The sequence below is a fragment of the Nycticebus coucang genome, chromosome 2 (assembly GCF_027406575.1).
Source record: "Nycticebus coucang isolate mNycCou1 chromosome 2, mNycCou1.pri, whole genome shotgun sequence".
Taxonomy (NCBI): domain Eukaryota; kingdom Metazoa; phylum Chordata; class Mammalia; order Primates; family Lorisidae; genus Nycticebus; species Nycticebus coucang.
Genome location: NC_069781.1, coordinates 75,548,661 through 75,565,280, shown reverse-complemented (window position 1 = coordinate 75,565,280; position 16,620 = coordinate 75,548,661). Strand labels below are relative to the sequence as shown.

The window sequence follows — 16,620 nt, the reverse complement described above, 5'->3', positions numbered from 1 at the left end:
AACATACTGTTTGGGAGGGGAAGCATGACGTGGTATTTTTATTATCATTTCTGTAAAAACATGGGAGAGGGAAATAAAGCTATCTATATCTTTTGTGCTTGAACATTCATAGTATATTTGTAGAATGATATGTAAAGAACTTGGTCACATTGATTGCCTTAAGGAAGAGAACTGGGGAGTAGGGGTGAAAAGAGAGCACTTTCTTCTACCTTTTGAATGTATAATTGATTCATATAAACAAATTAATAAAAAATTTAAAGCAAAACAAATGGCCATTGGTAGTATACTAGCAAAGGAATAAGTCCCCAAAATTATTTTTTGGGAAGCTAAACATACTAATCATCTTAGAAAAGCATTCCCTTACATTAAATTCATAAACACGCAAAAACCAAGAATAAAGAAATAAAAGCATCTATAATTCTGAAATGAATTTTTAACTTTCCATTAATCATGTAAGTTAGTGCAAACTTTTACTTATATAGCAGTAGATGGATATTCAAATTTTTCTCTAAATAATTAAAAGAAATTATAATGTTTTATATTAATTAAAAGAGGCAGAAATAAAAACAATAGTATTTGACACATTTTTCTTGTGCTTCTTGGTGAGATCTAATTTTAGCATGAGCCTGTTAATATGTAATTAATAAATGTATATAAATAAAGTTGTTAAAATTAGCTTTCATATCATAGTTTTGAAGATGATTAACATAATCTTACTTAGTTATTTAAAAACTCCATAAATAATATAAATAACCATTTAATTACAATAATACAAAGATTATTTTATGGAAGAGTAAGTAAATAAAGCTTCTTAAAGCAAATTCCTAAGTGTTACACAGTCTTGTATAAGATAAACCTTATTGCAATGAGCATGAAAAAAAAATCACTAACTACATTCACAAATTTTTGATCTTCAAATGAAAATTGTGTAGGTTCCAAAATGCTCTAATTCTGTAAATGTTATGATTGTACAGAGAATAATTAAGAGTTCCAGATGAATGGAGACAAATAGGGAAATGTTATATTCACATAGCTAGAACGAAGGTGTACAATAAATTCAGAGTTCTAAATGTAGCCAGATCTTCTATCTATGTGCTACTAAAATATTAACATAAATAGATCACTAACATTAATTTAATAAAAATCTAAAACATTTAAGTTACAACTTAGTTGAACTCATATCCAATGATGGTTCAATGAAAAGCTATAAAATCTTTCTGAAAATTGCTATTTAATATTATCAATAAGAATGTGTTTTAAATGTGTACATGTGTGCGTATATACGTAAGTGAAAACATATGTATACATTTATATACATACATAACTTATTAACATATGGATTCTATTGACCAAAGAACATAGTAAATAAAATGAGAAATAGTATTTTGACTGTATCCAAATATTGGTAGTTTGTACCATAATATACTCATTAAACAAAAGTTAATTTCTTACAATCATAATCTTTTGAGAAATATTAACATTTCTATGTACTTTGAAAATGGAAAAATTCTACAATGTATAAGTTAAAAATGTAAACATCTTCATACAAAAAATTTTCATTATTTAAAGTTATAAAAATAAAATACAGGTTGTACATAAAGTTTGTGTGCAATTTTTAATAATAAACTATTTTAATTATGTGCTCAAATAAAAATTCTAATTTATGATTCAATGATCCTTCTAGTACTACATATAAGAAAGATGGTTTAGGTTTTATGTAGAATATTAGATAAAGTAAGAAAATGCTTTAAGAGTTAATCACTTATTTTTCTTAGTAGAGGCTTCAATTTCAAATAATTAACTTTTTTCATTAGCATATCTTGAGAAACTGACTTGGGGTGAACTTTTCTTCATGGCAATTTTAAATGAAAATATTTCTGTATAGATACAGGTCAAATGTAAGAGACAGTCAAGGCAATTATTCTGAGAACTGGAGCTGGGAACTCAGTACAAGTGTTTTGTTTTATGCCACACCCAAGTGCACAAACTTAACCAGTTTCACATCAACTATACATTCCCCTCACTTGTAAGTTTTTAAGGTACTAAAAAGCTATTTCCAGCCAGGAATTCTGGCCACAGTGTCGGCTACTCCTATGTAGTCAGTTGTATCAACAAGTTATATGTTGAACATTAAAATGCAGCCAGAAAAACTGAAAGTATATGACAAAACCTGGATCAATATTTGGAAAGAAACAACATGAACCTTGATCAGGTTATTAAAGATTGTGCTCAGATGTAATCATCAATATAGTTCTACAAGAAATGAAACACATACATGAACTCAAGCAAACTCCTTTTAATTACATGATACCTACTTAAAAAAAAATCTTGATTTCTAGGAGTCAAAATAACCAAAAATTTAAGGTTTGTGAAGAAGCGGATGTTAGAAAATTTTAAATAAGTTTCATGGCACTTACACTTCATTAATTTTACTCTAGTAACAGATGTGAGATTATAAATTGCAAATCACAACCTCACTGTGACTCAAGCAGATGAATACTTTAGGCAAGATTGAGGGGGTTCTAAATCAAATATACTATTGGTAATAAATGCAAGATAATAATTTATATTATAGCTGAGGTATATTTAGATCGGTACTCCACTTCAGTATGGGCTCTGGTGAGGGTACCTTGTGATTTTTACATAAAAAAGTTATCTTTTATTTAACTCTTATACTCCTTTTGTTAAAAAAGAAAATTTCCTCATAATAAAACAAAATCGAAACTCAAAAAGAAAAAAGAAAACTTCAGATAATTTTTATCCTTAACAAAAAAAAACTTCAAATCTGAAATGTTTTAAAGTATGAAATTAATATGTAAAGTTGATATTATGGGGCAGCGCCTGTGGTTCAAAGGAGTAGGGCGCCAGCCCCATATGCTGGAGTTGGCAGGTTCAAACCCAGCCCCAGCCAAAAACTGCAAAAAAAAAAAATAATAATAATAATAATAATAATAAAGTTGATATTATGAATTATTGTTTTTAAATAGTTTTCAACTATTCCCAGTTGTTATAATTCAGTTATATGTTTATTTTACCAATTAATAAAGTAAAAATCACACATCAAATCTATACAAGGGATAGCTTAAAAAGTAATGCCAGCTTTCATACCTAAAACCAGAATGTATCTCTTACCAAAAAAGAAAAAAAACCCATAAAACTATGAAATACACCCTATTAATGTTTGCGACTGCATTTATATGAGCTGGAATAAACAATTTGGTTAATTTAGTGATAAAACTAGTAAATGTAGTTTCTACATTTTCAGGCAGCAGGAATCAGTGTGAAGGCATGAAGGAATGCCTAAAGAAGGTGAGGTAGAAAAGGGCTGGGGTTTGAAGGATGGCTTGTTAGCATGAAGAGAGAGTAGATGAAATGAAAGTGGGAAAGGACATATATGCCCCACTTTTCTGTTTTTCTAAGTCCTTGCTAAGTGGCAAGTACTTTCCTTTCACTGAAAATGACTCTCTAGGTAGCCTTTCTTATAAGTGATATAAAGCACTGATACCTTTTTTCTACCTCTTTTCCTTTTATGGTAAAGATAATGTTATTTTTACATATAGAATATTTTAAAATTCTTTTGTAAATATTATGATTTTTAAAGCTAAGAGGAATATTAGGAAATAATTTAGTCTAACCCCTTCTTTTATTGACAGGGGAACTGAGATACAGAGAAGCTATGATATGTTATTGACAACTCCCTTGAGTTTCTGATCTATGTAAATATACTTGGTGTGACTAAAAGGTTTAGAAGTACTATACAGTATTATTAAAAGCAAGAGACAAATACACATAGGAAATGCTTTATAATCACAAAGAAAAAATTACAAAATGGAATGTTCCACTCAAAACAACTAGGCATCTGTTCTGATATTACTAACAAATAGTGAATTATAAATAAAAAGTTTAAAAAAAATGCATTAGGGAAAAGGCACTGGATGATGAAAGTACGAATGCATGTACAAAGACACAAACTATACACAATGTACTTACCAAGTACATAGAATATCCTGGAGAAAATCCATAAAATGAGAAATATAAAGCCTCTCATATTATTTTCTCCCAAATTTGTATCTACCTCTATGTCATTACAAGAACAAACTATATAGTAAGGTGATGAGAAAGGGGTACATCCACTTAATTCAAATCCTACTCTCTTATGTGAAATATATAGAAAATTCACTCCATTGCTGCTTTAGCTATATGGCTCTAAATGACCATTCTCTCTCTTATATGCTTGGCTGAGATGAAAATAGGAAGTTCAGGTTACAGAGTTCAACAATATCAAATTCTGCACAACTTTTCTATGATTAATTCTATGACATCACTTCAACACATTAAAATACAGTGTGCCCAAATCAATACACTTAGTACATTTTAAAAACCTAAAAATTAAAATATGTAAGTGTATTTCACTTTGGTCATCACTATGGTCAGAGCTAATGTAAATATTTTCATTATCATTATGGTCAGAGCTAATACAAATATTTTTCATCTGATCGCCTATAACATTGCTTTCCAAAGTGTCTCCCTGGTAGATCCACCATCACTTTATACACGGCTCATAGGTGAATACATTTTAATATTTCAGCAATGATTCTGATATGTACTAGCAAAAATTACCCATGGTGTTCTCTTTTAAAAGTGTGTCCATTTAAAAAAATATACTAAGTAAATAGTACAGGTGGTATGTGAATATGGCGAAAATTAACTGTCTAAAGTTTGGGAAATGCTGTCTTACACAACATAACTTCTCTGGGGATGAGCTAGCATAAATATTACTGTTGGAGGATGTGGAAATTTAAGACTAAATTATATTTTATTCTCTGTATTACTGCTTGGCTCTTATTTCATAAAGGAAGCATAATATAAAAGTAAGTTCTTTCAGTAGAAATGTGTTTTACTGAATATAAAGGAAGAATGCTTATTAAAATCAGCAGCCTGATAAAAAACATCTGACTTCTCATTAAAAATAACAACTTTCTAATTCACTTAATCAGAAGGCATATGTATCTGTTTCATTATGCCCAATACTACATGCGCTACATTCTGCAACTAACCAAGCTACAGCTGCTCAGCACACACTTGCCCCACTCTAGTCTGTGTTGTCCTTTTCCCTCTGTCCAGGGAAATGCACAGTAGAGGTTACCTAGAAGCTAAATTAAAGAAATAAAAACTCGAATACTTACTGTTGCTGGGGAGGCCCGAGTTGTGTGTGTCACTGAGTGACCAGAATTCTCCATTGAATTGCCAATGAGATAGGTTCCTCCGGAACTGCTGATCAGTTGTCCTCCTGTGACGCCCATCTGAATCCCACCAGTACCCACCATGCTGTGGGATGAGACCACAGTAGTCACCTGTGCGGAACTCCCTTGAGTATCAAAGTAATTCCCTCCAGTGTTTTGGCTGTACATCTGTGTTTCTGTATAAGGGTAAGTTGTTGTTCGGCTTTAGAAAAAGAAAAGAAAAGAAGAAATTTACTAACTAGCTTATTTATATCATCTTGTTACATTTTTTTCTAATGTGAATATATTTAAAATATATTGAAATATGGTGAGTTTTGTATTTTGCATGAAACTTCATTCCCAGAAAGAGTTGGATTTATTTTCCAAATTAAAGGTACATTCCTTTAATAAGTACCTCAACTAGCTCTGTACATTAACAGCTTTTGCCCTCTACTGGTGCCTACCTCCAATATATATAAATAAGCTTAGGTCCCTTCCCTCCAATAAATCTTGCTGAGCAACTCCTTCAACTGCTTATAACACTTCCTACAAATCCCAGTTTTAGAAAAGCTGGAATCAGGAATGACTAGGATCTGATGAGCCAACTACTCACACTACTTCACATTCCTGGGTGGCTCAAAGGAAACCCCCACCACTAAGGTAGCTTGCACGGATCTCTTACCACCACAAGGAACTTACGCAAACAGTTTACTTACCTTGGGTCCTAAATCCCTACTGAGTATCTCTCTCCTCCTCCACACTGAAGCTTTTCTTTTGTGAGATGACAGTGCCATCTCTTCATGTCCTCACCTTCCACTTCCCAACAACTGCAGTCAAGCTTCTCCCCTTAGCCTTTCATTGAAACTACTTTTAATAGGTCACTTGTGACCAAATCTAAATACCAGGGTAAAAGGCTCCTGTCATTCCTTATCTTTTTTGACCTATCTGTGGTATGACATTGTTGACCGCTCTATGTTGCCCTTTCCCTTTTTCTGTTCTGATTAAGCTTATTTATTTTTCATTTTCAATTGACAGTCTTAATTTTTATTTTAAAATGCTTTAAAAGCATTTAATATAATTTATTTTAATTTTAAATTATTTTTTAAATGCTTTTAAAATTTGCTAAATGCATTTTAAAAATAAATGCTTTAAAAGCATTTAACACAAGAAGTTAGAAAAATACACAGATAGAATATGTTTTGTTTTAAAAAGTCAAATACCAAATTTAAATTCCTAGTTGTTATGCTGTTCTTTTCAACTCTACCTCCCAGGACTAGCCATTTTTGACAGTTTGGTGTGCATGTATTAATGTCTATCCATCTTAATTTCTCTTGTCCCTTAGTTTAGTCTATGGAATTTCTTTTCCACTGTTTTTTTTTTTTTTTTTTTTTTTTTTTTTTTTTACCATAACATCTCAAGAATCTTTTGGGAGTCTCCATTTTTGTTGCAGTATAAATATTGGTATTTTTCTAAGATTTCCATTTTTAGTTTTTATTTTTATTTAGACTACAGATCTCTACCACATATAGTACTATATGACCATAGACCTGCTCTTAGTAAATAATCTTATACACATTGTACCACTGTTCTCTTTACTTTCTAGTTATACTTTAAGCATGTAAAATGTAGGTTTCTACCAGCTAGCTGACCATCTCTACTAGGAAACCCCACAATATATGAGAAGTTCTAAATGTAAAATTATGTAAGATCTAATGAGATTCCTTCTTTCCCTTGTTCTTTCTACTATATTCCCCCTCTCAGTTGAGGGCAGCACCACTATCCTCAGGTTCAGAAATCACTGCTGACCTTCCCCTCACTTAGTGACAAGAATCACTAATTCCTGTCAATTCCATTTTCTAAATAATTTTCCAGTTCTTTCCATTCTCATACACCCTGCCTTAACTCATAGTGTTCTCTATTATATAGGCTGAGGATCCTTTATCCAAAATTCCTGGGAACAGAGGTGTTTCAGATATCTCCATTTTTTGGATTTGAAACATTTGTATATCCATCATGAGATATCATGTGGATAAAACCCAAGTCTGAACATGAAATTCATTTATGTTTCATATATACCTTTTGTAATTGCCTGAATGTAATTTTAAACAAAATTTTTAGTAATTTTATGCACAAGGCAAAGTTTCTATACACTGCATTGTCAGAGAGCAAAGGTGTCACTACCTCATGTTGATGCCAAAAACGTTTCAAATTTTGGAGAGTTTTGGATTTTGGATTTTCAGATTAGGAATAATCAACCTGTCATTGCCTTCTAATCAATTTTCCTTTTATTCAAGCACTATTCCAACCTATTTCCAGCTTTGCTTCCAGGAGAATATTTGTAAATGGAAATATGAAAACAATACTTTGCTTAAAATTCTTTCCATGATTCTCTCTTATCGTTACACAAGTTCAATACCCTTGACCACCATATGAAAACCGTTGGCCACACAATCTCCAGACATGGAAGTATGTTTTAGTCCCATCAGTACTCTCAATACCTAACACAGTTGGCTGGTACATAGTAAGCACACTAAATAGTCACCAAATAAAAATATTTAAAAATATATTGGACATAATAGCCAGATTAATAAATTTCTGTATCACAAATCTTTGTTTTGTTAAATTGTAAGAACTATGCTAAACCATTCCAAGGTTTTTCTGTTTGTCTTAAAATAGGTAGTATTAAACAGTTATAAATTATACTTATAAAGAAATTTACAATAAACTTTTAACAAAATAATGATAGCATTCTGAAAGCATTCCATATCAGATCGATGTATACATTTTAGTTTGTGGTGACAACAGAAAAATCTCCATATGGATAAAACAGATAAACAATTTTTCCCACTATTGCTTTATTTCCCAACTGGAAATCCCTTTTATTTATTTATTTTTGGCTTACATGTTTATTTCCTAAAATGAAATAGCTAGGTTGATGTCAAATGATAAAAAGAGAAATGAAGTCATTTTAATTTATGTCCTCTCTGAATATGACAGTAGCTCCATTTAGCTGAGCTTAAAATAACACAATCTGATGTTGGTATTTAAGGATAGTCAGTTAAGTTGTACAAATAGATACACTACAATAAATACTTGGCAGATGCAGAACATGGTGCCCTCTTTTTTTCCACAGCCCAAGAAAGATGATTAAGTATGCCCCCTATTAGTAAGTAGATTTCACAAATAACACATACAAACGTAGCTAAAGATAGCTAACATTCACTGACCATGTACTATGCAACAAGCACTATTCAGGTATTAAACTAATTTAATCTTCATCACAACTTTATGAGGTAGGTCCAGTTATAATTCCTATTTTACACTCATATTGAATAACTTGTTTAAAAAGGTTAAGTAACTTTGTGTAAAGCACGCAGCTGAAAATCATGAATCCAAATCCATGATTGATCTGAACTTAGCCTATGCTGTCAATCATTGTATCACAGAAAAAGAACTTCACTTTTCATGTATGCCCATGATATATGTCAACAACTACTAAGAAATAGCTCTAGCAGGGACCATATGAACTTCCTGTTGCTATCTGGGATTTCCTTTATCACTCACTGTTTACTAACACTGAAATATTTTCCACTCTTATCCAGGATGGGATCTGCAGATGATGTAATTGTAAAGAAGGTACAATAGAATAGATGGGACCATTTCAGAAGATACTTACTAACTATGCTTAAATTTTATACGTTCTATGATATGGCAGTTGCTATTGCAGCATAAGAAAAATACCCCAAGGGATTTAAGTCACCACATCTTTTGGGCATTCTCTTTTTATGTAATTATTCTCAGTGAACAAGAATAATGCAAATAAACATTTCGCTTTTATATATCACAGATATATAAAATCCATACATAGCCCTCAACTCAGTATGAAAATACAGCAGCAAAAATTAAGTTACATTAATTTTCATACGTCCTTCTAGTTTGAGATATTTCTTTTTTTTTTTTTCTTTTTTTGTAGAGACAGAGTCTCACTTTACTGCCCTCAGTAGAGTGCCATGGTGTCACACGGCTCACAGCAACCTCCAGCTCTTGGGCTTATGTGATTCTCTTGCCTCAGCCTCCCGAGCAGCTGGGACTACAGGTGCCCGCCACAACGCCCAGCTATTTTTTTGTTGTTGCAGTTTGGCCGGGGCTGGGTTTGAACCCACCACCCTCGGCATATGGGGCCAGCACCCTACTCACTGAGCCACAGGCGCCGCCCTAGCTTGAGATATTTCATAAGCTAGAAAAGGACCATAGGGCAGGACAAGGGAGAAAGTGACTGAAGAATATGCCCAATCCATGCATTTTCCTCATTACTCAATCATACTCTATGAGACTGTGAATAAGGCTTGGCATAAACACACACACACACACACACACACACACAACCTCATTTTACACTGGGGTAAAGACTGGCAATTTCTAGGGGGTAAAAAAGACAAAATTATATGAGGAAATAAAGTATCATAAACTGTCTGAAATTTGGCTTTAACAAAAATACACTTGCTGTGGAAAATGGAGAAGCCTTTTAAACACTAGGTCGAATAAAAGAGACAGATTATATTGTACTCAGCCATTGTTCTTTAAAGCTAAGAAGGCAAGCATAATCTGTTAGTTACAGCCCATGGAGCTGGAGCCAGAGCTAGAGTCAGGCATGGTAACTCCTAAAGGTCTTTCCCAGATCTGCGTAGTCTGAGCTTCTGAAAAAAATACTAACAAATTTATTTTAAAAAGAAGCAAAGACAACAGTTATTACTAGAAATAGATTCTCTAATTCTGGTATCTCAGATCTGCTTATCTTTTACATTGTATACCACTACATTCTTCATATGAGTTATTGCTTGTACACTATTTTCCCCAGAAATTTCTAAAACATATGCTCAAGAAAATTATTCAATTTTTGGCGTATCAGATTGAAAGTGGTTATTTCTGGCCTGCACATTCCTGAAATAGCTAAATTCCCAAGCAATTCTGTACATATTTAAAAGATACTGCTATGTTCATTTCATTTGTTCTATTTTGATTACCATCTACTATGTCATGAAAATAATGTATGATATTATTTCTACAGAAATCTTTCCATTGTTCTGCATATGTATCCAGTAATGAATGTGAACACACAGATATGTGTCTACTTGCTGACAGAAGCTTCTTCATAGCTGACTCTATTATAAGATTCTATGTCAATGTCAGGACTCTGATCCAGCAAATTCAGTAAATTAGTGCTATTTGTATCCCATCATGTCTTAGCATATACTGTGGCTAAGCATGACCCTGGATATTCATTATTTACTTATTCACTAAAGTGATTATGCCATTTTATCTTAGCTATAACCTATTTTTCTGTTTTCTTTGGCTTTAGGTATCTTGTCCACAAGTCCAGTAAAAATTATTTCTTTTGTATTTTACCAAGGTTTTAAATATCCTCTCACCAAAAAGCTTGTCACTATAAAATGAAGTAATGGTATGAAAATGATAAATTAAGGAAATAAAATGGATTGTAAATCTCACACCATAAATTATATTATGAAGATACCATATGGATATGGTGATGATTATTGTATCTTACGTAAGTACAATGTTTTGAGGCTACTCTGTACATATTCTTTTAACAAATGTTTACTAAGAATCTGTTCTGGCACCTAAAAGAAAATGAGCCATATAAACATGATGTCTACAATCACAGGAGCAGAAAATTGGAGATTTAGAAATTTTCTTAGGTTGCTATTTAAGAAAAAATAGAATATTAAAAGAATAAATGGGAGAGAGCACATTAGATAGTATAGTCAAGGAATGTTATCTCTGAAAGAGAGATATTTAAGCTGAAACTAAAAGATGAAAAGGAGTCAGCCCTGTGGAAAACAGGAAGAAGAGTGTATGAAGGAGAGAGAATAAAAACAACTCGCAAACACAGCACATAACGCAGGGAAAAGGCACAACATGAGAAAGATGCTGGTATTTAGAAAGAAATTATAAGTCTAGAATACTTCAACTATCAGGAAAAAATGAGTTTAATAAAGTAGATAACCAAACATGCAGGCAATATAAACAATTTTTTGTTTTTAATTGCAGGTCGTAATCTAGAAGAGGGTCACAACAGCATTGAAAAAAAGAAAGGCTAGAGTAGACAACATACATCACCACATACTACACCTAGTGAAAATACGAACTATTTTTAGCAACTTTTGTTTCTGTTGTATATAGAGTGTGTGTGTGTGTGTGTATATATAAAAACATATATATATATATATTTTTATTTATAGGAGCTCACCTAAGTGTGTACTGTACTCAGGTGTGCATGTGTGTAGTTATTAGTATAAAATGATTGTTTAATTTTCTTACTGTGAATGTAGTTTAAAAAGTGTGAAAGCCATTGTCACAGACTATAGCAAGAAGTTTAAATTTTGTTTTAGGCTGGAATAGGGATAAAGGGGCATATGAGTAGGGGGAGGCAGGGGAATGTTCAAGCTAGAGAAACAACAAAGGCCCAAGTCCAGGGAGGTAAAGAGACACCATGAGAAAGGGGAGAAACCAGTAAGATGATTCTGGAATGTGTTCATTAGATATAATAATAGGGGGTCTAATGGCTCCTGTAATTCGCACGGTTCACTTGTAAGTGGACCACGTAGTGGTCAATTTGGCAAGTGTCAAAGCATAGTGATAGTAATACATGTTTCAGTGGACTAGACAGAAGAAGTAAGTCAGAATAAACAACATTGTAAATATTTTTGAAAAGTTTGAGAGCACAAAAAGGGCATTTGAGTACCAGGAAGAAAAGTTTTTAAGAGATAGGGGATAGAGCAATGCCTGTGGCTCAGTGAGTAGGGCGCCAGCCCCATATACTGAGGGTGGGGGTTCGAACCTGGCCCTGGCCAAACTGCAAAAAAGTAGCCGGGCATTGTGGCGGGTGCCTGCAGTCCCAGCTACTCAGGAGGCTGAGGCAAGAGAATTGCCTGCATCCAAGAACTGGAGGTTGCTGTGAACTGTGACATCACAGCTCTCTACTGAGGGCGACAAAATGAGATTTTGTCTCTAAAAAAAAAAAGAGAGAGAGAGAGAGAGATAGGGGATATATTATTCCCTTAATCTACACGAAGTGAAGCATACAGGTTATGAATGGGTAAAGTAAGACTTGGAGACATAAGGACTTTACCCTTTTATTAATGGGTAAAGTAAGACCTGGAGACATAAGGTCGCTGTTTTGGAGATGACACTGATAATAAGATGGTGAAGGAAGACTGGAACTCAGCTCTGGATATCTCCCAGCCCAGTGATCTTTCTATGGTTTTACGTTGCTTTTGTTCATGTTTCACAAAGAGAAAAGTGTACACACTGCCAAATAAACAGAACTTAAAGGGGCCATAGCAAATTAAAATTTTCTTAGAAAACTTATTGGGTAGTTGAAAAAAGGAGGTATTTGTTTTAGAAAAGGGTAAAAACTGGACCTCCACTTTTTCTTTTGTTTTCATCTCTAAAGACTTAGAGGAGAAAGTATTCTTTGGTTTTTGGAGAAATGTAATAAAGATTTTCTTTCTTACTATAGAAAGGCCTATGGTCCACATACTGATTATTTGAGGATTGTTTTGGTTATCTGTAGTATAGACATAGTGAAAATATGCATAGTTTTTCGTTGTTTTTTTTCTCACCAGCTTTTATTAGATTTTGTGTACCTATTATGCGGCCCAAGGCAAGTGTTATTCTTCCAATTTGGTGACAAATAAAAAAAAAGTTGAACACCCCTGCTAGAAGTTCTTTGTTTCATCAGAAAATTACTCATAAACCTATACTCCTTGCCCAAAAGCAGTTCCAGGAATTGGACAGGAAATTTTTTCAGCCAGAATTCAACTTTCTGAAAGTAAAAAGGAGGCCAAATACTCGACTTTCAATGTCCAGTGGTGGAATTAACTCCTTTCCAATTAAATATTAACTTTAAAGTGTCAATGGTTAATAGCGGAACATGATCTAGTTGAAGGGGGACACAGAGGACAGAGCAGTCTGTTTTTCTACTTCCTTCCTATACAGCCATCTCTGAGACTTTCCATCTACCTCAGAAGTCTACAGCTCCATAGGACAGTCAGTCAATCAACAGATAATTACTGAGTATCTTTCAGGTCCCATATTGTATAACTATATATATAATATTGAATAAAATTATGTAGTCACTACTTATATAGGATTTAAAATTCACTGATTCAAGGGCACTACTAACATCCCAAATACTTAGTCAATACTTTTAAGCTTTACAATTCATGTTGAAGAGTCATTCGGTCACTATGGTAGAGGTATTTGCAGGACTTTTTGTTTGTTACGTGGTATCTGAACTTCTGATATTTATACAAATCCTCAACTTGTGAATGGTAGTCTGAGACAAATCCCACTTCCAACTGTAAGAGCTCAGGCTTTCCCAACCTCTCTTCCAAAGAGGCTATAGGAAATCAACTCAAGGTTCAGATAATCAGAAGTACTTGGCCTAAATAAGCAGTTTGGAACAAAGTAATAAGAAAAGAGGCATGAGGTCCTCACTTGACTACCTCTGCAGTGTGTTTTTCCTATAGTCTGGCTGTGGCCTAACATCACTCCTGTCCCTCCTTTTACCAGCCTGATTTTCCAGACTTCCTGGAAATTCAGTGAGTCAGAAATATCTCAACAAATTCTTTGTTTTTCTTAAATAGGTTAGAGTTGGTTTCTGCTTCTTGAAACCAAGTGCTTCTGCCTTAAACAGTTTTCCATTATGAATTTTTTATGAGGGTCACCAAGGCAGTGCAAAGAGGTAGCTACATTATTGGGAATATTTGCACTATATATTTGAGTTTTGAAACAGATATTGTCTTGAATGCTTCAAGTCAGACTGAAGGCAGGAGATATAACAGAAAGATGACATGTTTATTTTGTGAAAGACACCAAAAGGAAAACAGTACTTCCAGAAAGGTATTAAAGTGACCTGACATTGAACCTCTTATGATATGAGAATAAAAATAATAGATTAAATATAAAGTAATAAATACTGCTGAATACCACTGATAAAATATTTGCCTTTATTTCGATTTGGAAGACACTTATTTCTGCTGACTGCAACTGCTATGACACTGAGTAAAAAATAAAAGCATTTATTAAGCTGTTGCCACACCTACAAGGGAAGAAATGCAAAAATGAATGTTAAAAGTCAACAATACTTCTGATAATAACTGAGTTTTTTCCTTTATATGTATTTTCATTACTATACATGTTGATAATGCATGGAGGATTAGAATCTTAACTTTAAATCTGTATCATTCTATGATGATTACATGTGAGGATATCTGCACATTTACACTTTACTTTTCATTTACATTCTTTATTTCTATGTGGTAAAGCTGTGGGTCCCATACTTTAGTGTGCGTCAGAATCACCTGGAGGGCTTGTCAAAACACAGAGAGCTCCCTCCCACCCCAAAGCTCCTCATTCCATAGAACCAGGCTGGATCCCAAAAGCTGACATTTCTAACAAGTCCTCAGGTGATGTCAATGCTGCTGGTCTGGGGAACACAATTTGAGAACCACTATATTAAAGGACATTAAAAATGTGAAGTCCAACTTTCACAGGAACGAAGGGGGAAAAGCTCTGTACTACCACTAATAATTCTTTCAGCCCACTTGGATTTTTAAAAAAGTCAAAAAAGGAGTTTTATATTCTGTGGCAGCTGCTTATGATACTACCAAATGTCCATTACTATAATTTTTTTTGAAACATACCAGAAAGATAAATGTAATAAATACACATATGAGTCACTGGCTCTGATAACAGAGGTCGGGAAGTGCATATGGACTTAAATCAACTTTGGCAGATATGACAGTATGAAAGATTTGACCCAGAGTTATGATACAAATTTTCATATGAGAAATACTGAGTAATCATATACATGTGAATAAGTCAAAAAGTTTTCCACCAAAAAAAAAAAAAAAAAACTCCAAACAACAAAACAAGTAAGAAAGCTGTGTGAATGCCACACCAGCAGCATCTCAATTCAGTTTCATTCACTTTTCTCTGTGTACTTATAACAACTAAATTGTCTGCTCCTGTCCCTCCTGTTTTTAAAAGCTATTCTTAATTCATTCAATACAGACGGAGCACCTATCATGTCCCACATTCTATGTATTAGAGACAGAATGGTAAAGTAAATGAACAAGGCCTCTGTCCACATGAAGCTTACATGTTAGTGCGGGTTGATAGATTAAGATACAAACAGTCAAGAGAATGACAGAGGTTCATAAGTCTTTTGGAAGAAATATAGTCTCTCATAGAGAATACTAGGGAACCACATGCTAGTGTGACTTTGGAGCTAAGGCCATAGAAAATTTGTTTGCTAACAATAAGATTGAGGAGGAGCCAATAAGGCAGGAAGGAAAAAGAACATAGACACAGAGAAGACGAAAAAAAAAAAAAAAGCAGAGGGAAAGATTCAAGAATAGAGTGGTTGACTGGTTGGTGGTTAAAGATTAAGTAAATTTAATCCAGAAGAACATCGGATTTACAAATGAAGGTCATCCATGACCTTAAAAAGTGCAATGTTATGGTCATGTGTGGAAGAAAGCAAGTTTGGAAGGGGCTGAAGAACATGTGGTCAATCCTGAGAGGTTTTTATCTGAAAAGAAATAGAGTCATAAGGCACTTGTTACAGATGGATTTTGTCAAGTGAGACTTTGTAAAACAGATAAAAGCAGCTACAGCATTTATGTATGTTGTTGAGGCCAAGCAGTGAGCTAAATCCAAGCAAATAGGTGGTGTGTCCACTCTCAAAGTCAGGCATACTACTAAACTGAAGGCAATTTGGGGCCTTAGAGCATCCCTAAGAGGCAAGTCTATTTACTCTGAGTGCTTCTGAGGACCAGACTAAGACTTCTTGGCACTGTCCTCTAGAATCTTCTGGTAATTACAAAGCTCAACCTCTGGGAAATAGCCTTAGATTTTATATAGCTAGGGAACTTTAGTGTCTTTGTAAGGCATAATACCGTGAATCCCAACCTTTTAAAATTCATTCCCCCGATAGAGATGTTTCTACATATTTGTTCCAGCAGAGATTTTTAAAGATCTACCCTTAGGTGTATTAGAGTAACTAAACTAAGTACATGACCTCCCATACCCTCGTTATTTCTTCTCCTTCCTGACCCTGACCTGGTTATTAAATAATGTTTTTAAATATTAATCCCTATTTCATAGATTAGAAAATCTAAGTGCAAATACGTTGTTTGCTCGAAGTTATACAATTAGTGAGAGAACTAATGCTTAATAAGTGTTCTTTCATTCATTTAAGAAAATTAATGATACAACTTCGTTCTAAATCTGATAAAAAAAAAGCATACGTGGAACTCTTTCATTTCCCCTTTTCTACAAAAAAGGGGGGGGGGAAGTGTCTAAGCTCTTT

At 33.7% G+C, this 16,620-nt stretch overlaps 1 protein-coding gene across 2 annotated transcripts in view; it reads right to left on the bottom strand.

The window, feature by feature from the left end:
* RFX3 (regulatory factor X3) overlaps positions 1-16,620 on the bottom strand; it is a 293,053-nt gene that overhangs the window by 100,554 nt on the left and 175,879 nt on the right. For both annotated transcript variants that reach the window (XM_053573811.1, XM_053573820.1), the window contains one exon: positions 5,187-5,445. In XM_053573811.1, coding sequence (XP_053429786.1) covers positions 5,187-5,445 — 259 coding nt within the window. The remainder of the gene's footprint in view (positions 1-5,186; positions 5,446-16,620) is intronic.